The sequence below is a fragment of the Anolis carolinensis genome, chromosome 2 (assembly GCF_035594765.1).
Source record: "Anolis carolinensis isolate JA03-04 chromosome 2, rAnoCar3.1.pri, whole genome shotgun sequence".
Taxonomy (NCBI): domain Eukaryota; kingdom Metazoa; phylum Chordata; class Lepidosauria; order Squamata; family Dactyloidae; genus Anolis; species Anolis carolinensis.
Window position 1 is genome coordinate 285,873,647 of NC_085842.1, and position 21,855 is coordinate 285,895,501.

At 36.6% G+C, this 21,855-nt stretch overlaps 2 protein-coding genes across 2 annotated transcripts; one reads left to right on the plus strand and one right to left on the minus strand.

The window, feature by feature from the left end:
- Window positions 1-980: 980 nt before the first annotated feature.
- ak6 (adenylate kinase 6) lies at window positions 981-4,400 on the minus strand. Its single transcript, XM_062972302.1, has 5 exons — window positions 4,246-4,400; window positions 3,825-3,917; window positions 2,206-2,264; window positions 1,974-2,119; window positions 981-1,839 (listed from the first exon to the last, which is right to left on the minus strand). The coding sequence occupies exons 1-5, from the start codon at window positions 4,361-4,363 to the stop codon at window positions 1,650-1,652; spliced, it is 606 nt and encodes a 201-aa protein (XP_062828372.1). The 5' UTR covers window positions 4,364-4,400; the 3' UTR covers window positions 981-1,649.
- Window positions 4,401-7,165: 2,765 nt separating this feature from the next.
- Window positions 7,166-20,881, plus strand: rad17 (RAD17 checkpoint clamp loader component). The gene is given in 17 exon segments (XM_062972300.1): window positions 7,166-7,198; window positions 7,200-7,229; window positions 8,061-8,315; window positions 8,941-9,024; window positions 10,803-10,959; window positions 11,358-11,488; window positions 12,876-12,928; window positions 13,229-13,354; window positions 13,442-13,511; window positions 13,827-13,938; window positions 15,172-15,363; window positions 16,041-16,126; window positions 16,257-16,403; window positions 17,142-17,285; window positions 18,198-18,318; window positions 19,588-19,645; window positions 20,167-20,881. Coding segments are annotated over 17 exon segments (2,061 nt in total). The 3' UTR covers window positions 20,429-20,881.
- Window positions 20,882-21,855: the final 974 nt, after the last annotated feature.

A 21,855-nucleotide genomic window follows, 5' to 3' on the forward strand; every position in this document is an offset into this window, starting at 1 on the left:
CAGGGCCTATAGAGTAAACAATAAAATGGCACCAGAGTTCTTCAAATTCATCACATTGAATCAGTCCTTTATCGACCTTTGATGGTTTAACTTCTATGAAAAGGCAATGGCTGAAACTGTCCAACCAGCCTCTGAAGCAAAGACCTTTCAAGGCTCTCCAATACTGTGCAATTTTGAGTTGTGCAATAGCCAACATAATTGAGATCAGCTGTTTACAGTCTCGGTTAGCATTGGGACCTAATGAAATGAGTACGTTAAATTCTTCTCATTGTGTTAATATATCCTACCTTTGTGAGTCTTTGTAATGTTATTGATGGTTTAAATGTTGGATTAGGCGACACAGTATGGATGGAAATATAAGACCCTTCTATAACATATAATCCAGATTATCTGCTTTGAATTGGATAGGAGACTACACTGCCATATAATCCAGTTCAAAGCAGATTATCTGGATTTTATATAGCAGTGCAGAAGGGGCCATAGAGACAAGATCACACTATACAGATGCCAATTCTGTCCCTACATCTGTTGAAATTGCAGGTGCTAATTAATGTCAGACATGGCTTACTTGCTCATCTTTCAACATGCTGTGGCGTCCTCTGATAGAATAAACTTGATTATAAGTTTTTTTATGTGATTAATGTTCTACCTATTGTTCATATGAATCAAGTTCTGTATATTCTGCATTACATTGTGATGTATGAGAAACAAGATGGAATCCAGTATTTTATCATACAAAGCTGCTTCTACCAAACAGTTTCTTCTAAGTAAAGCTGAAATATGTATGTATTCTACAGGCACATAGTTGTAACATTATAAGTGGTATCTGTATAGAAAATAGGTAATTATAAAGCAGGAGAGGGGCAAAAGGCTTCTATACATCTGAGAGGTCCAGATCGCACCAGGTGTATCAACTGTTTATCTTTTTCAGGGACAAATTTATATTCAGATAGGACTAAAATAACCTCAGTGAGAGAGAATGAAAAACAATAGTCAGATAATATTTATTATATCAATATCATGGGGAAAAGGATGACATATATGCAACAATGACAGATCCATTTCAAATCAGAACATTACATTGGATTCAATCATGAATTTAGTCATAGAGTTAAATACAGTCTTCTTTTGCCTGAAATCTTGCAAAATACCTCTAATATTTAAATGTTAGTGGATGCTCCTTAAAATAAGAGCTACTTCTTATTTACAAAAGAAGAGAAATATGTAAATAACTTAATATTCTGTATTATTTTTACAATTGTCGGTAATCCCTGAATTTAGAAAAAGTTATTGTAATAGTCCAATAATATTTTTACAAGGATTATTAAGTGTTAGCAGTCATAACACCTAGACAATTCATTTCAGAAGGTGAACAATATACCTATGACTTTGAAGTTGGTATATGAGCCCCAGGTCCAAAAAAAAATATGAGATTTTAACATTCTTCATTCTATAGCTTCTGCATTTACTTGATTCCAACTGGGATGAGTGAGACACAACACTGTTAAATCTTCCAAGGTCTATGTGATTTGCTTTTCCTCTGAGATATTGTCTCCTATGTGACTGAAAGGGCAGATACAGTTTACTATGTTACAACCAGTCAATTCATTGATTATTTTTTATGACTGCTCTTATTATATATTCAGAAGTTAGTTGTTATCTTTTATCCACTGTTCAATCCATTGTATAATCTGATCTAAATTCCGTTCCATGTCCTCTGGTGTATTACTTGACAACTGATGTACAATTTCTTCCCTATATGATGACATGGCCTCCTCATAAATAGTCTGAAAAATTTCACACTGAATATTGTCTTGTAGCTTTTTCCCTTTGTAACCTCTAAACAAACAAAGATGAAAAAAAGCAGTTAAATCAGCCTGGGCCACATCTAAGGAGAAAACACTAAAATAAGCTTTACGTCTATGCAAATATAATAGTAGAAACTCCAACCAAGGAAAGATTCTCTGTTTTACCTGCTCTCCAGTCTGTCATATAAGAATGAGTTTTCTGTGCGAAGCACAAATACAATGTTAAACCAACGTTCAGGAAAGAAGTCGCAACTGTGATAATCCACAATAACACCACCATCGCTCATCTCAGCTTCCATTTCATCAATTACCTAAGAGGAAACAAAGAAAATTTGGCAATGGGTTCTTCACAACAAAACAAATCACATAATTCCACTAAATTTTGGCTTAAACTCACTCTGTCTTCATCCAAAATTGGACATTCATATTCTTCATCAAAGCCTTCATATAATTCCCCTGCAAAATAGGGAAGGCATTGAGGCTCATTCTTTACCAAACCACTGAAAACAAAATAATATCATTCAATAATATTTTTTTACCAGAAATTAGCCTTAAACTGCAATACTAAGAACACTACCACACTTACCTTCTACCTTAAGATATACAACATTTAGACCTTTCTGAGGCTCGTGGGAGTGATATATGTATTTCTAATGGAAGCAGTTCTCTGGTAAAGCATAGTGAAGAAGGGCAGACTGTTGAATGTCCCAAAATGAGGGAAGGAAAGGCCTGTATGTATGTATGTATGTATTATTGCATTTAGAGCAATAAGTTTACATTAAGTGGCACACTAAAGCTACAATCTTCTTGTGGATTATTTGGAGCTAATGTTTGCAGATCTACTTTCTCTGGCATTGTGCAAGGACGTATGCTGTACCTCTTTATATACTTTGGATTGGCTTTGCAATGGTTGCCAGACAGCACCAATATACAACTCTGCCCCCCAGCCTAAACTAATTGGGTGTGGAGGTTTACTAGAAAAGTTGCTTAGTGCTATCATGAACTTGGCTTCCTTTGTCCCTCCTCACCAATTCTTGAACTTTGCTTAAGTATGATTCTGCCAGCTTTAAATAGGATCTTGGCTGGAGAAGAGGAGACTAGTGTTTTATGAAAGACTTTTCACTTATGTGCTCATTTCTTTAAACCAACAATACTTTAAATCACCACTTTCTCTGATATGAGTCATTAATACAAAAATAACAGCCTTTTCCCAAAGACATGCAGGCTGTCCCACTCAGGTAAGTTATAGCTGAATGGTACCCACTTACTATCTATCTTATTAACATCAAATTGATCTTTCGTTTACTACTGAAGGGTTTCTTTGTTTTTGTTTTATTCTATACATGTGCCTAGTGCAGTGGTTCTCAACCTGTGGGTCCCCAGGTGTATTGGCCTACAACTGCCAAAAATCCCAGCCAGTTTACCAGCTGTTAGGATTTCTGGGAGTTGAAGGCCAAAACATCTGGGGACCCACAGGTTGAGAACAACCGGACTAGTGTGTATGCTCCTTTAAGTCTTGCTTGTTTTACAGAGGAGTTAATTGATAAGCATGTACTCCCATTTGATATATATATATATATATATATATATATATATATATATATCATATATAAAAATATATGAATTTTGTAAAAACACTTTCAACCAGCAAAAATAATACTTTACATTAAAACCACATTAGTGTCTCCAACAAACTGGACTAGTTCGTTATGTTATTACAAATAAAGACTTCAAGGAACAATTCATACTTGTGCATAGCTCAAGATATTTTGCAATCTCAACAAATCCAAGACAAGAAGGAATTGACTTATATAGGCATAACTTAACATTAGGATGTGTTCATGAAATTTCGTAATACTTATCATGAACAAGCATATCTAAGTCATCATGTATTCAAATTAAACAACCATGGATGCAAAACTATACTTACAATACAGATAAACCACCATATGGCCACATCTTGAATATACATTCAACACTATATTCAGAGTATAAGGTATTGTATATTAAATTTACCTTCTTTGGCCAAATCTCCCACATTGATGTAAGTTAAACCTGTTCTTGAAGCTATCTCTTTGCATAATGTAGTTTTCCCAACACCAGGAGTACCTATAAAGAAAGATTTAATAAGAAACGAGTGTGAATAATTTATCTTGAGACAAAAGTTGTTCTGAAAGATCAATTATTATTATGTAGAGTTAAAAACAAAAGCAACTGAATGCTTCCCATCTGAAATATGTACCACTTGGCTCCAGGAAGCCGACATCAGCCTGAGGCTGTTAGGAATGGTGGGAGTTGAAGTCCAAAACACCTGGAGGGAGGGCCCAAGTTTGCCCATGCCTGGTGTAGAAGCACCCTTAGTCTCTCCTGTAATGCAGACATCAGTCCTTTCCGGCCATTCAGAACTGATGGCGACAAGAAGGGCGAGCATATTTACCCGTCATGAGAATGTTGGGCCTCCGCATGGCGGCTCCTCGGCGGCCTCTTCTTTCCAGCCGTTCGGAAAGCGAGGCTCCAGAAGGCACGTGCGAACCTATCTCGGGGTCCTTCACCATCGTTGCTACAGTGGGCGCACACCGATGACGTCAGGGCGGCCTCTCTTTCTCCCGCTTCACCCTCCATGTACAAATTGGCGGGGAGACGTTACCACGGTGGAGATTTTATTTCCCAATAAGGAGCATATATATTATACGTTTTCCTATTGGGACGAGTCCGGTTTCTGAGTGCCTGAGATGAAAGTGCGGGCGGCGCGTCAGGCGCGTCGCGGACAGCTAAGCGCCGGCTTGTGTGGGAGGCCCCCGTGGGCTGGAGTGGGAATGGAGTATCATCACAAGGGAGTCGCTCTGGCTTGGCTTCCAGTGGGTGAAGTGCCTGTGCCATTCCAAGCATGTTTGCTCAGTAAGTCCCCTTTGTTTATTCCTGTCGTCAATGGTAACAAAAGGCTGGGCGCGTTGAAACGGAAAGACCTTACCAAGGGCGTTATAAAAACTTCCTGACGCTGAGAACTGTTTGACAGTAGGATAGGCTGCCTCAGGTGGAGTAACTTCCTCTGGTTTCAACAACCTTTCTCCATTATAGGACGCCTTTGCAACCGGAGGGGTCTCTATTTAAGCCTATGTTGCAGCACATAATATTCTGCTCTGGTCAGACCTCATCTCACCTGCGATGGGAAGTTGCTGCCAATCGCGAGAGTATAAGGTTGAACACAGTGAAAGCCACTCGCTGCATGGCCATCCTCCTCCTCCCAGTAGGCTTAAATCAAGGAAAAGTTTAATGAGAACCACAATTCCTCTAAAAGTTCCTCACTTAACAGCAAGAACATCCCTGTGGGCACCAAAATCAGGCAATTCCAACTGGATGCCCCCCGCCCCACCGAGGATCTTCCTCCAGGGGCAAAAGAAGAATGGGCAACTTGGAAGTCCCTGAACAGACTGAGAAGTGGAGTTCAAAACATAAAAAGAGATGTGTATATCAGAGCAACTTGCAAAGGCCACAGAAATAGTCAGGCCTCTCTGAGTATAGAGCTATCTTCCTTCTATGTAAAAAGGATAAGCGAATACTATAAAGTTTCAAAACGTAAGTTGCACTATGTAATTCAGAGCACCATATACATATAATATTACCTGAGAGTTAACAACAATAATGAAAATAATAAGTACAGTCAATTGTTATAATCTACAGTAGTATCTTCCAGACTGTAATAGTCTCCACTATTTAAACATCAATTGAATTTGGCAACCAAAATAATATAAACACATTCAACCTTTGCAAAATAATATTGGTTAATATATATTAGTCTTAAAAGATATATTAACCAATATTATTTTGCAAAGGTTGAATGTGTTTATATTATTTTGGTTGCCAAATTCAATTGATGTTTAAATAGTAGAGACTATTACAGTCTGGAAGATACTACTGTGGATTATAACAGTTGACTGTACTTATTATTTTCATTATTGTTGTTAACTCTCAGGTAATATTGTATGTATATGGTGCTCTGAATTACATAGTGCAACTTACGTTTTGAAACTTTATAGTATTCGCTTATCCTTTTTACATAGAAGGAAGATAGCTCTATACTCAGAGAGGCCTGACTATTTCTGTGGCCTTTGCAAGTTGCTCTAATATACACATCTCTTTTTATGTTTTGAACCTTTATAGTGTTTGTTTATCTCTTAGACATTGTCTATATAGACATTTGTGTGTATTTATCATGAGAAGTGGAGTTGACAGATCAAAAGACAACCTGGCCAAATTGCACTACCTAGAAGAATCCTCCACCTTGTGCAACTGTGGAGCAGAACAATCAACTCCGTATCTGTATGCTTGCCCATATTGACCTGCCTCATGCACAGAGGAAGAGCTGTTTAAAGCTACAGATAGTGCAGTCGCTATTGCCCTTTTTTGCTCAAAAATTATTTAGCTGCTCGTGCTCCCTTTATTTTATCAATTCTATGCTAAGAACCTCCGGTGGTGCAATGGGTTAAACTCTTGTGTTTGCAAGACTTCTGACTGAATGATCAGCGGTTTGAATCCGGTGAGCAAGTAAACTCTCGTTTGTCAGCTCCAGCTTCTCATGCGGGATGTGAGAGAAGCCTCCCACACGATGGTAAAACATCTGGGCGTCCCCTGGGCAACGTTCTTGCAGATGGCCAAATCTCTCACACCAGAAGCGATTTGCTGTTTCTCAAGTCACTCCTGTCACGGGAAAAAATGCAATGCTTTTGACACAAAATAATAAAACCTGGAATAATTCAATGTCCAGTTCAGGGCACTGCAATCAAGGAGGAGATGGACAAGCTGGAATATGTCCAAAGAAGGTTAACCAAAATGAGCAGAGGTTTGGAAACCATGCCCTATGACGAATGGCTGAGGGAGCTTGGGTATGTTTAGCTTGGAGAAAAGAAGTCTGAGAGGGAATATAATAGCCATGTTTAAATATTTGAAAGGATGTTACATTGAGGAGAGAGTGAACTTGTTTTCTGCTGCTCTGGAGACCAGGACACAGAGTAATGAATTAAAATTGCAGTGGCCATTGTTAGACTAGACACTCCCTCCAAAGGGATGTTCTGTTTCACAGTGATCAACATCACAACCATTTCAAGGATGTTAATCTCTCTGTTCTAGCCTTAAAACATTGACTTTATATGTCTATAAGAGGAATACTGAACGCTGCTGAATTGTGGAGGGGGGGAATAATATAAACAACTGGGGCAGGTCCCTTTGGTAATTATTTTTATGGCTATTCTGTTTGGTCTAGAGCTCTACATGATTTAAAATTGAAAACCTGAAAATGCCTTTATTTCTCTTTTCTAAAAGTACATATAATTTAGGGGGCTGCTGGTCCTGTGCTTCGGATGGAAACTACAAAGGTTGATGATGTCAAAAACATCTTCCAAAAGAAAGATTGCTCCCCCTAAAGTGAGTGACATATAAAGAGTTATGCCTATTCAATGAATAGTTGTTCTTTTGATTTATTTAACTTGAGGCAAACCGCAGTGATTTATTTTTGGTTATAAATCTTAAATACAATGAGCTCTTGGTATCCATTGGGATTTGGTTCCAGGCCCCCCATGGATACCAGAGTTCCTGGATACCAGAGTTACTGGATACTCATTACAAACAGTCTCATTACAAACAGTCCCATTACAAATAATAGCATAGTGAAATGCTATTCCTTATATAAGAAGAAAAAAGGGTTTGCTTTTTGGATTTTTTTGAGGGGGAGGGGACATTTTTGTGCCATGGGTGGTTGAATCCATAGATATGGAGGGCCAGTTGTAAATCTTTAAGCCTGAAAGTTTAAGCGTGATTTTTGTTTGTTTGTTTCTGAATGCTCAGAAACAACTACTTTCAAACCTGCTAGGGCCCCCTTCCACACAGCTGAATAAAATCTCACATTTTCTGCTTTGAACTGGAATATATGGCAGTGTGGATTCAGACAACTCAATTCAAAGCAGATATTGTGGGATTATCTGCCTTGATATTCTGGGTTATAGAGATGTGTGGAAGGGCCCTAAGTATGTGCATGCATATATGTTGCATATTATTTTTAAACTCTTGAATTCAGGAAATGGTGCTGACTTTATACTTTGGAACCAACATGAATGCAAAGGGGACATTTCCATGATCATTAAGGGGAGTATTAAGATCTGGTTCTGTTTAGTATGAAGACAAACAGTAGTAAAATATTAATTGGCTTAAGAGTTAATTTTTCCTGTGCTATAATTTTGTATGCTTTTGTTTTTTTAGGTAGCTGATTGGGTGGAGCCCTCTTTTAGTGACTTCTGTAAAAACACAAATACATCATCTTCCATTCTTCATAAAAAGACATCTTCAGATACCAAGCACTGCCAAAAAATAAAGGAGCATTTTTCTTTATTAGACAGTTGCAAGGGTGAGAAGAAAAAAAGGAAACAACTTTCTACAGATGAGAGATATAAAGCTCCCAAACAACATCATGGTCAGATTGAAACATGGGTGGATAAATACAAACCCCAAATTCAGGTAGGGTAGTTTCTGGAATTCTCTTCATAAAAACAGCAAAGAACAATGTTGTAAAGCAGCAGATCCGAAGGGAAAGTAGTGGAACCATCACATTTATAAAGAGCTTTAGACAGACCTCCTCTATCAATAGCTGTGCGTGAATTATCTTTCTTGGTCAGAAGTACATTTGGAAGTCTGTTCACTTGAAATCACAGGAGCTCTTTTACAAATATGCTTTCCAAAAATTGACTGCAAGATATTTGGATTAATTTCCATTTGTTTTCTTGTTCTAGTTGTTGATGAATCAGTACAGTATAAAATTAAATAACCTCATTGTCATTTGTTTGGTGAGGCATCAACATTATTTGACAGAGAAGGCTAAAGACCTTGTAAAACTATATCATACTTGATTCCATTGAATTGTAGTTAAAAGTGTTGTCCAACTGCATTTATTATACAGGATAGATACACCCTAAGTTAGATCATGTGCAGAAAAAAGGAAAACATTTATATTAATTTATATCTATTAAGTGACAGGCACAGAATATATGTTGAAACCTGCATTCTATGGGATCTAATGTTACATTTTCTCCCTACATTAATATGTTGTTTGTTAAAGATATTTTTTAAATTATTTTTTAATTAGGATGAGCTTGCGGTACACAAAAAGAAAATTGAAGAAGTTGAAGCATGGTTAAAAAGTCACATATTTCAAAGGCAGACTAAACAGGTAGAATTTATTTACTTGATAATCTGTATTTTTAAGGCTTTCTATTACTTAAATTGTAGTTGTTAAATGGGAAGTAGGACTTAATTGATAAAAAGTTCTTTGTAAAAAAGTAAGTGAGCTGCATTAACTGGAGTAGATAGGACAATTATAGCTTCTAATGAAGCCAAATGGAGTTATATGTAAGAGCTTTGTTTTAATTGGATAAAGATAAACACAAGTAGCAAATTTTTCTTGTATGGCTTATTCTTGTATGGTCAGCTGGTGATTGAGTGAGAAAAAAATAGCTCCTATGACACTGCTTTCAGCAGTGTCTAATGCTTGAAGATAATGCAACAATAATTCATGATAGGACTGACATGCCATTCTAAAATGCCAATTTAGCTTAATATATTAATTATTTCCAAGCCTATTAAAAAAGCTGAGGAGAGAAAAAACGCTCCCTAAGTAAGTTTGAAAAGCGAACATCTGGACAGCCAAATGATGCAATGAAATGTATGGTGCCTTACATATAATGGAATGAAGCTTAAGCATCCAGACATTGCTATGTCTATATTTCTCCCTAAGAGGAATATGTGTATATCTAAGAATGCTTAAAATAGATAGCCTAAAAGCTACCTCATTTTCTATATAAAGGTAAAGGTTTCCCCTGACGTTAAGTCCATTTTCTATACAGATATCCTGAAATTCCAATACAGTAGAGTCTCACTAATCCAAGCCTCTGGATAATCCAAGCCATTTTTGTAGTCAATGTTTTCAATATATCATGATATTTTGGTGCCAAATTCATAAATACAGTAATTACAACATAACATTACTGTGTATTGAACTACTTTTTCTGTCAAATTTGTTGTATAACATGATGTTTTGGTGCTTAATTTGTAAAATCATAACCTAATTTGATGTTTAATAGGCTTTTCCTTAATCCCTCCTTATTATCCAAGATATTCGCTTATCCAAGCTTCTGCCGGCCCGTTTAGCTTGGATAAGTGAGACTCTACTGTACTTCAGAATGCTCAGGCGGCACTTTGGTGTTACCTGGACCTGTCTGGTTGAACCACCATCATGTATTAGGCAGAAGTTGGTAAAGGTGATTTGAGACCCCAGAATTCATAATTAACAGACAAATGGCCCAGGACCCAGAATTCTTCAGTTGAAGGAATAGAGGTAGAGGAGGAGAACCACACCTGTTTCATAACCCAAACTGTAGTTTATTGACACCTGGCTGCCACTGATAATAGTATACTGCTTGATGCAGTTTATCCCATTGTTGTTTTGGACATTTATTTTCAGCATTTAGTTTCTTATATCTGGAGAGGATTGTTTTGTGTACATGACAAAAATTATTCAATGTTCCCTGAGTCTTTATGTTTATCTACTGCTGTAGAACTGTTGACAATATTAGTGTAAATACTGTAGTTGTAGGACAACACTCCAGGCTATTTCTTTGGTGATTCAGCTCACTGCTCAGTTTTCCGATTCCAATGCAAAGTAAAACCTGTAGTAAAATGTATCAAGTATCTTGTGTTTTTATTGCTTCTTAATTTTGAAGTTTATTTCAGTTGGTGTGTTTATCCAATAGGTTACTTATCTTCCAGGTACATAACTGTAATGAAATATTGATTAATTGTTGGTGTGATTTGACAATGAGTGTATTAACAGAAAGTGTAAAAATGAGAACAAAAAACTAATTATTGATATCAAAATTACACTTTTTAAAAATAAGAGACCTCTCTTGTTCATTCTTTCCATTATTGTAATCTTGGTATGACTTATTATAGGGAGGCTCTATTTTATTATTAACTGGTCCCCCAGGATGTGGAAAGTCTGCAACTGTGGAAATACTAGCCAAGGACCTTGGTGTTCAAGTTCAAGAATGGACAACTCCTATATCACTAGACTTTACAAAGGATGATTTTCATTATGCTCTGAACCATGGTAAATATATAGTTGAAAAACATTAATAATTTTAGTCAAAGAGTTAGAGTATTTTTATATGTCAGTTGTAATTATATGGTCTAAAGTCCATCAATTAGTAGCATGTTCCATTGAAACTATAGCTGATTTCTATTTGATTTCTATTTGAATGGATCTTAAAAAATAACATCCTTGACTTTGCATTGTGTTATAAATGAATAAATATTAAAATTAATGTGCTTTGAAACAAATGAAAGAGGAAAGCAGAAGTAGGTGAAGTCCAAAACACTGTAAAAATGCAGAACTAATCTTTTAACCTATATCCTGTGGCTTTGTTTGCATGTAATGCTGAACTAGCTGTTCATGTGGTTTTACAAATCAAATATGGGATACATTATAAAATGCGTTCTTCTGCTTAGAAGCTGATTTTCCACCTTACCAGAGCCAGACAGCCCTCTTTCAAGAATTTCTGTTCAGAGCAAACAAATATCCCCGGCTTCATATGGTTGGAGAATCTATAGGAACTGAAAGAAAGCTTATTCTTGTGGAAGTAAGTAGATATAGTTGTGCATTCAATCAGGAATTTATTATCCAAACTTCTCTGTTTGTTTCCCTATTTTTGAAATAACAGTTCCAATACATTTTAAAGTAAGGTTGCTTTAAAAAAAGCTTCTGTAATCATGTACATACTGATAGTCCACTTTAGAGTAAATTTCATCACCACCCACTACGCCCATGAGAAATTAGAAGATGGAACTTTACCACAAAAAGCAATTACTAGAAATTGTATGCATTCCATTTTGTTTTGTTTTTTAAAAATTGATAATGGTTTTAATCCTGGGGAGGCCAGCGCAACCCTGAATCCTTACCACCTACCTACCCCAACTTAGATAGAGAGTATACCACATTGATACATTAGATAGGTAATTTTTGCTTTAAGGTAATTTCATGTGTGTTCCTATTGGAGAGCTCTTAAATAATGATATTATTAATGTGTCTAAAGCTTTCCAGCATCACATGGCCAGCATCTATGGCATCTTCTGTCTTCACTAGTTCAGATTAGAGTTCATGAAATCACAGAACTACCTCTGTGTCCCCAAACAGGTGCCTTGATGCTGCCATGTAATGCAGGAGAGCTTCAGACACATTACTAATGTCATTATTTAAGAGCTCTTCAATCTCTCCAAAGCTGCACAACAACCAACCTCTGAGGAATTTTGAAACTTGGTTGTGGTGAGTTTTCCAGACTGTATGGCCATGTTCCAGAAGCATTCTTTCCTGACGTTTCACCTGCGTCTTTGGCAGACATCCTCAGAAGTTGGGAGGTCTGTTGGAAACTAGGCAAGCTGGGTTTATATATCTGTAGAATATTCATAGCGGGAGAAAGAACTCTTGTCAAATTGAGGCAAAAAAGAGAGGAATTCCAGACATGAATCAATCAGGGCCAGCTAACACCTCCCAACAAAGGCAGTAAGCAGCCAAACTTTGAAGCTGAAAGGCTATTCAATGCTAATCAAGGTGGCCAATTGCAACATTCACAACCTACCTCAAACAGACAAGAGTTCTTTCTCTCGCCCTGAACATTCCACAGATATATAAACCCCACTTGCCTAATTTCCAACAGACCTAACAATCTCTGAAGATGCCTGCCATAGATGCAGGCAAAACATCAAGAAAGTTATTCCAGCCATGAAAGCCTTCGACAACATTTTGAAACTTGTCTGCAAAGTAGTTTATTATATGGCATGAATGCACCACTGTGAGCACAAGTTGTCTTCATCTAAAGGAGCTCTTTGGATTCAATCCTATTTATGTTGTTATAAATGGAAAATAAAATAGTCCATTGTAATTTTGGTAGTCCACACAGATTGAAGGTCAACTACAATACTTATGCAGCTGGCATGCTAGAGTAACATGATTGTACTTTTTCTCAACAGGATATGCCAAATCAGTTGTGTCGTGATCCTGGCAGTTTGCATGAAATTTTGCGGTAAGTGTATAGCAAGTAGTTTTGCTAAATTTGAGGAAATTAGTATAGAGATGAGATCTAAGGCTTCAGTTTTTCTCATCAGAGTGCTCTTCTCTCTATCCATGTCTTCCTTTAAGTCCTGATTGGTTATATGTGCGGAGAGATAGCATTTAAAAACCCAAAAAATGAAAAAGAAATTTGGGCCTGGGTTTCCAAGTTGCTAATTACTTATATAAATTACTGAACTGTGACTGGTACAGTACTAATGTTTTTAAATTCACATTTATGATTATTTTTTCTCACTTTACCTTTGTATTCTAGGAGTTTTGTTAGGACAGGCAAATATCCTCTTGTCTTCATAATATCAGATAGCTTTAGTGGAGCCAGCAACCAACGGTCTCTGTTCCCAAAAGAGGTTCAAGAAGAGCTGTGCATATCTAATATTAGGTAAAGAGATCACTAAACTACATTAGTAATGGCTGAAGATTTTCTGTAAAACTTATCTTGATTGTCTTTTTCACCCATTTTTTTCAGTTTCAACCCAGTGGCTCCTACAATGATGATGAAAGTTCTTAGTCGAATAACTGCACTAGAGAACAGTAAGGTAAGACAAATAGCTCCAGGATCATTGTGGTGGGCAACTTCTAGGAGTGGATGTGGCATAATCGCTCCCCCAACCTATTAGGAATGCTCCTTTTCCCACTGAGCTACTAGTGACATTTAATGACATGGTAGCATCATTGGAAAATGCTATTACTTCCTTTGAAACAGCATAAAATGTGGTGTTAGATATTGACATATGAAGCCACATCATAAACATTTTCAATTGATTTTGTAAAGCGCTTATCATAACTTTGGTTGCAAAGTCTTGACGGCTGTAAAAATGAAAACTTTCTAGACATGCTTGTTTCCTTTGTAGAGCAGAGAAAAAAATGACATCCCTGACAAAGGTGCATTAGAACTGATTTGTAAAGGATGCTCGGGTGATATTAGAAGTGCAATAAACAGTCTCCAATTTTCTTCTTTAAAAGGTAAGGATAGACATTTTTCAGCTTAGAAATGTTTGCCTCCTATATGAAGATATTTTGTGGTTGAACATTTTAAAATTATGCCAGTGGAACCTCTTAATGGTGTGTGTGAGAGAGAACTTTAAAATCTTCAGTGGATTTTGTAAAGTGTAGTAAAGTATAAACAACTTTCTCTTTACAGCCAATAAGATCATACTAAATCTATCAGAAAGACTTATGTGAGAATCTGGAAAGTAAATTTCATTCTTTCACTTATAATTTTAGAATAATATTTGCTGTGTATCAATGTAGGATTCCAACATTTTCTCACTCATGAATTATTTAGCTTTTTGTTATTACAGTATTTTAAAGAGCGTTCAGTAGATGTTTTAAAAGATTCCTTATGAATGTCAAATATTATGAACCTGGAACTTACTGGCGGCAAATGATAATAAAAATTATTCGTATTAACAGTTACTTTCTCTTTTACATAGAGCATTATAAATGTTCCAGATTGTATTATATGTGCAAGAAATGCCAGTGCCAACACAGTTGGTACCAACACAGTTTTGGAGGTGGTTGTACTTTCGGAAGTTGCTTAATTGTAGTCCCAAGTACAGGCAATCATTTTGTAAGAATCATCACTTTGGGAAGCTGCTCAAAGATTGAATGAGCTCATAGTATGGTGCGTTTTGTACGAATATGAAATCCTGCTTGACTAAACTGGTGTGCTGGATCTTGGCATTTGACCTCTCATGCATTTTTTCTGCCTCTTTGGTGGGATTTCTCATTAAGAAATCTAGATTAACAATAGACAGTGAACAGCAATAAAAATAATACAATACAGACACATAATAACGCTTTTAGCAAGTTTTGTGAATATGAATATAATATGTGGAAAAGTTCTTAACAGGTGCTCTTTATGAAAATATGCTATGTAAAAACTTATATTTCATTTGATTTTATGGCCTCAAGACCATTATGAAATTTCTCCATTTTGTAAAACCTTCAAATTGGATATCAGACCTATAAATGTCATAGTTTTCTTAGGCAAGGAATACTTAGAGGTGATTTTGTCATTTCCTTCCCTTAAATACAGTCTTCAGTACTTGGATGGGAGATGCCAAGGGATACCAAGTACTAACCAGAGCTTGAACCTACTTAGTTTCCAAGATCAGACAGGATAAGAAATTCTGAAGCTTGTGTTTTTTCTTTGTTCTCACATTATTCATTCTCTTGTTGCTTTTTTATTCCTAGAGTACTCATCTGAAAACATCATCTGGTCACAGAGAAAGGAGAATTCTACCTTAAAATGTGATACGCTCTCTAAAGTTAAAAAGAAAAAGAAATCTGGCAACCCTTTAGAAATCCAGGAGATTCAGGCTATTGGCGGCAAGGATGCTTCTCTCTTTCTTTTCCATGCTTTGGGGAAAATACTTTATTGCAAAAGTAAGAAAATCTCAAGTTACTGTTCTGTGTTCACTTGTTAAAGGGGGGAAATCTCATGATTACCTATTGCCATTTCTACAAATTGTCTACTTTTAGTTTATTGTTTTAGGGTTGTAGGATTCTTCACTGTGTGTATGCCAGGGGGACAGGTAGCACCACTAGAAGTTGAGCTCACATGCATCACACTGATGCTCATTAAGCATATAAAATATGTATGAAGAAGCAAATAATTAATTCTCACTGTGGTGGCAGCCATTTGGGTTTGCTGTTCCTTGGTGCTCCCCTTTTGTTTTTAGACAAATTTACAAATGGAGTAAGGCTGTGCTACAGCTAGTCCACAATAGTTCTTTTGCATTTCCTAGTAAGAAGTGCCTCACGTGTTTCTGAAATTAAAAGGGCCCTGTTGTTTAGCTAGAAGACAAGAGAAATGTCTACACACAAACTCAATCCCCTTTCTAAGTCCAGGGCACAGACCTTTTGACATCAGCCATCCCAGTCTTGTGTGAACATAGTATACTTAAACTAAAAGGATTGATTGCAAAGGCTATGTGAGAACATGAATCAGTATGACTCAGATGAGATTATGATTTTAAACAAGACTTTTATTTCTGGTCCATTAGTTGTCCTCATACATCAAGTTTAATGTTTGAATAATATCAATTCAATTCCTTTCATAGGAGAACCAACAACAGAGCCAGGCTTTCCCCAATTGCCTCCTCATTTATCAGAATATGAACGAAATCACCTGCTCGTTGAACCTGAGGTAAAGTAATTAGTATTTGCTGTTATATAATGAAGTGACTTGTGCAAGTGATGAATTCCTGTAAGCATTTATAGGAATGTTGCAGAATGTTTCCATGATGTGTATTAACTCTGGTTTTTCCTCTATTTAGGATGTGATAGAAAAATCGCATATGCCTGGGGACTTATTTAATTTGTACCTTCACCAAAACTATGTAGATTTTTTCTCAGATATAGATGATGTTGTGAGAGCCAGTGAATATCTGAGTACTGCTGATTTCATGTGCAGCAACTGGGATGTAAGTTTTATTAAAAAGTTAAATACTTATGCCTCTGCTTATGAAATATATACTATAAATTGCATATTTAAGTTTGTAAAATCTTAGAGCAAAGGCCATAGCATACATTGTCTGGTTACTCCAAATTGTGGCAGGAACAACTAAACAAATTGTGCTTTGCTCCATGTCTTGTTTAGTATATTGTTCAATTTTGTTTACTGATTATATGGTTGTTTCTCACCCAACAAATCAGAAAAATGTATTTGATTCTTCTATTTTGTTGGGAGAGCCACATGAGAACACATTGCACTGTTGTTTCCACTTTATTTTAAGCCTTTTGACACCACCTGCATTTGCCAGTAATTTTGGCAGGATTTGTTTGGAATTCTTGTCATAGCCTTCTGCCCCATCTTTTCCTTGACTTTGTTTCCCCAAAATGTCTAGGTTTTTTGCCATTGAATGGGAGTGTAAAATTATCTATGGCCTAGGTTGCCTTCTATCTTTGCTGTTTTCTGACATTATGGTTGTATTCTTTAACAGAAGAACTCTTTTAAAATACAAATTAACCCTTTCCTCAGTGTTTTTAAAACTGTGGTGGGGAACTATCTTTAAACTGTGCTTGCTGAGCATGTATGTTGAATTTAGTAGTTTAACACATATTTATGGATGGATATACTGCCAACTTGCATTGTTTCACTCTTACCTTGCTTCTTGATTCCGTAATTAGTTCTTCAAATTTATTGTTATCCCTTCCTCTAGGCGCGGCCTTCACTCCAGGCCTATAGTGCCTCGGTGGCCACAAGAGGAGTGATGCATTCAAACAGAGCCAGAGCCTTTACCCAGAACAAAGGAATGGGCTTTCGGCCACTTCATAAACCACAGTGGTTCCTAATTAACAAAAAGGTAATTATTTTATCTTAAAGAAAATATATGTACTTTGTTATCCATTTGTTAGAAATGATAATCTAAAGTGGAATAACATTAACATCAGATTTCTTAGAATCATAGATTAACAGTTGGAAGAGACCACATGGGCCATCTAGTCCAACTGCCAGCCATGCTGGAAAAGCAGGAAATGCTGCTTTTATTAGTGTGTGGTGTAAATTTACAGTGCTATAAAATTGCCTTATCTATGCCTTTATGAACAGCATATAGGTTACAGTAGTGAGGGCTCGGAAATATGTAGCCCTTCAGATGTTTATGGACTGTGGCTCCCATCAGCTGTAGCCAATGCAGTCCATGTTAAGGGTCGCAGTGAGCTATAGTCCAACAAAGCTCAAATGGCCACCTGTTCCTTCCTTCTGATTTATAGACTACTGTAAAGCAACATTTGATCTGGAAAAGTATATCCTTCTGCAAGGGTTCCTGGATTGTACGGTTTGCCTAAAAGTGCATTTATGCTGTTGTAGAGCCATCCATGTATGTGATCTACGGGAGGAAACACCAGTTTGTAAATAACTAAATCAAAACATTTAGGACAAGATGTGATACTTCCAGTTCTGGGAATTCATTTCCTATTAGCTGTAGTTTATACAACAAATTGGAGGGATCATGGGAGATGCAAGACAACAATTTCTGGAGGGCAACAGATCTTCTGTCTCTTAAGAAGTTGAAATGAGATACTGTAGCATATCAATTATGAGAGCAGTTCAGTGGAATTGTTTTGAAATTCGTTTTTGGAAAGCATTAAAGGTTTTCTAAAATTAAGCACTGTTTAATGATGTAAACTAAAGGTTATGTAACAGTAGAGTGACAAAATGGAAATTCTTAATCCTTTCAGCTATTAGAATTGTTCATTTTGCCTCTTTTTTATAGTATCAAGAGAACTGTTTGGTGGCAAAATCCCTCTTTGCAAGTTTCTGTTCATCGCCACTGTGCCTTCAGACTGAGCTATTGCCTTACCTTGCCTTGCTAACAAATCCAATGAGAAACCAAGGTATGTTTCACAATGCAGCTTCTGTACAGGCTATGCAATTGGAGGTTTATTGCAAGTCAAAATATCAGGCAGGTAAATTACATATGCTGAAATTGGTTCAGATGTCTTATTCCTAATTCTAGTGTGAGCGCTGAGAATGAGAGAGTTGATCAAGCTGATGATATTATATATTGCGATTGCAACCCCACCAAATATTCTTGGTGTATTTTGTTCAGAGGGCTATACATAGGCATTTATTTTTAGGAATTGTCTCAAGATCACTGCTTGCAGTAGTTGAAATATTCTAAGGAGGGAAAGGGAAGAAGAGAGAGAAACTGGGGCATTTTAAGAGAGTTGAAAAAGTGGGGATAACAGAAGATTAAGGGGGAATGTCCCTGCCAATTTGGGGGTGTTGGAGGATATGTAATTGCAGCCTTGCTTTCTATAGAGAAACTTAACACACGGTCAGACATTTAGACTGTTGTTGGGGCTGCGTTACTTTAATGACTTCAGCAATCAATGTTTGGTACAAGATTACCCACAAGAGATCAGCAGCCACTTTGGCTCTGACATAAACAGAGGAGGCCAGAAAGAACACAATTTTAGAGCTTTATAATCTAACCAGTGAAGATCTGATGTGCAGTAAAGTACTTTAGTCGTACATACAGCTCTTTCTGCTGGGGAGGGGGGTGGAATTATTTTTGTTTTTGCCTTCCAGCATATTACAGGAATGCATCCCCCATGTGAATGCACAAACACTTTCCAGTTGCCTGTAAAATAGGAGAGACATGAGGCTTGCATCCCAATCATAGTGACCAAGTCTATTCTAATTTTATTTTAAATAGTGTCTCTGGTTGCAGTTCTGGGTCCATATGCATGAGTAAACCTCTATACTCATGTATAAACATGTATTGGATTGTAATGTAAATCTTGTTTTACAGTTTCACACACAATAATTCCCATAAAAAATTTAAAAATATTTTTCCACTAATGTGAGCTGCTTCCCTTTGTGTTTAATGGAAGGAAAGTTAACATATATACACTTGTGAGTTTAAAAAAGGGGCAATTTTACAGGTGATCTGTGATTTCAAAATAAATTTTAAATTCTAAATGATTTTCTGTAGTTTATGATCCCATAGTTTTTGAATTGTCTGCAGTTGGGCTAAAATGGGAAGGGAAATATTGGGAAGCATTGCCTTAACTGTAATACATTAAATGTGCAGTATGTTCACACAGACACATGATTTTAAGAAATATTTTAAGTAGTAATGTTTATGCATTCTTTCTCAGCTCAGATTACTTTCATTCAGGATGTTGGAAGATTTCCATTACAGAAACACTTTGGAAGGTAATTGTCTTTAGTAACTCTGTTTTTTATTAATATTTTTTTCCACAATGTATAGTAGGGCGGTGGTGGGGTAAGATTTATTCATGTTATTGTTAGTAATTTAATACATTAGTTTAATAGATTTTACAGATATCAAATAAATCATAAAGAAAAAGGAGGGTGGTGAGGAGAGTAGGTAAGGAATCTTTTCATACACTATATCGTATTAATTGCATTTTTGATCTCTATTACCCTAACATTCATTGTTTAAACTACTAAAAATTTAGGAAAGTTTTTGTTTCTTCCATGGGCAAACTTTGGCCTTCCAAGTGTTTAGGACTACAACTACCACAATTCCTAACAGCCTACCAGGCTTCTTTGAGTAGCATGAGTTGCCTGAACTTCTTAGTAATTTAGCAGAATTCTAGTTTTTACCTGTTGTGAAAAAGACAGTAGTCATACTTGAATTGTGTGTCTTTTGACCACCACAAATAATCACGTGCAAAACAGGAATTATACTGTTTCTGATTGCTGTTTCGCAGGTTGCGGCTTGAAACTCTTACTGATAAGGATTCAACGATCCAATTACTGGACAATGATGATGAAGGTGAATTTGCTGAGATCCAGCCTAGAAACCTGCTTATTCAAATGGAGAAAACCAAAATCAGTGAGGGGAATGAGGTAGTGGAATCGCCCCTTCTAGCCAGTGGACCTGAACTTCCAAGCAGTCAGCCTCAGCCTATCGCAGCACAAGCCACCATGGAGGAAGATGATCTCAACATAGAAGAATATGACAGTGACTGAAAATGGCACAATGGCAGCCACAAAACTGTGATAGCATTTAACAATATTGCTCTGGCATTTTATAGACATTCCTATTAGAGACAGAATGTAGCAGCAAGGTTAATTGTTGTTTCTTCACACCTCACTTATTATTTGTTCATACTGGGTAACACCTAATATGAAAAATATCAGAGTACAGGGTCTCTGAAAGTTGCAAAATGTAAGATTTTGTTCCCTATCTATAATGTGATATGGAAATCAGTATTGTGAGAAATTCATTATTTCAAAGTTTATTTTAATCTTGCAGATATTTGGAGCACTTGCCAACAGTTTTGTTAGCATTTGATAACTCTCACTCTTCTTTTCAGTAGAAAACACTGTACAGAGAGTTTAAGGTCTGTATTGTATATTATTTAAGATGTAAATAAACCTCTGAATGTCTTGCTATTGAATAAATGGTGTTTTAAAATGTTATATGTTTATAAAACAGGGGAATGTACATTATATATTTGTGTAAATTTGCTGAAAGGGGATACTTTGCTTATTTATTTGGAAGAATTAAAGGTGCAGGCTTATACTTCAGATCGCCTAAATGAGGGTGTTAACAGCAAAGTAACATACAAAAGGGGCTCTGTGCAATTTTTGCTGTTCCTGGATTTATATTTCTTGGTGGTCCATTATACAAAAAGATCTTATAGCACCATTGAGACTGAGAAGAAAGCAAGTTCCGTAGACTTAAGTGTGCTTCATCAGATGCATGCAGTGAATTGCCTGGAAGCAGACTTGTATAGTTGTTAATGAGCACCCTACATATGCAAATAGCAATAGAAATGCAAAACCTATGGGTATGGTGATGAGCTGACAAATGGTTGTTGGTAGACAAAGGCAGAAGGAAAGAGGTTGCTTAAAGTTACAGTGAATAGATAAGCATATGAATAATGGAGGGAGTCACTGGAATGTATCATGATACTAGCTGGAAACCAAAAAGGAGATGGAATAAATGAGCCAAGAAAGCTTCATGAGGCTGGGATGCTAACTAGCGTTATTATATTTGCATTGTGCCAGGAAATCATTGTCTTCCACACTCTGTTGAGGTACACATTTGTCTTTTCCTGATGAAAAGGACAGAAAATATTTTTACTGCTTCAAGATTCCCCGATACCTACAACAGGGTTACTGTGAACTCAACGATATGGTAAATGTATCAAGCCACACTTTCAGCCAACCAGAGGAGTCTCTTCTGCCATGGAGCTCATCCTTCTGATCCTACAAAACCACATTAAGTGATGCATTTCAGAGCAGGACTTCTTAAACATTTTCCACTTGAGATCCCTTTTCAACCTAAAAAAATTCTACATGATCCCGGGCATATAGGTAAAGAAAATAGGTATAAAAATTAAACATTTACTGATAACAAATCAGTGTTTGCAAGGTTTGCTAAACAGGCT

Bases quoted from the DNA above. Each gene is read 5' to 3' on its own strand.
- ak6 (XM_062972302.1), bottom strand. From the start codon at position 4,363: ATGGTGAAGGACCCCGAGATAGGTTCGCACGTGCCTTCTGGAGCCTCG. The intron at 3,918-4,245 runs GTAAATATGCTC...CTTTCTTTATAG, and splicing joins GCCCAACATTCTCATGACGG to GTACTCCTGGTGTTGGGAAA. The intron at 1,840-1,973 runs GTAAAACAGAGA...TTGTTTGTTTAG, and splicing joins TATGACAGACTGGAGAGCAG to AGGTTACAAAGGGAAAAAGC.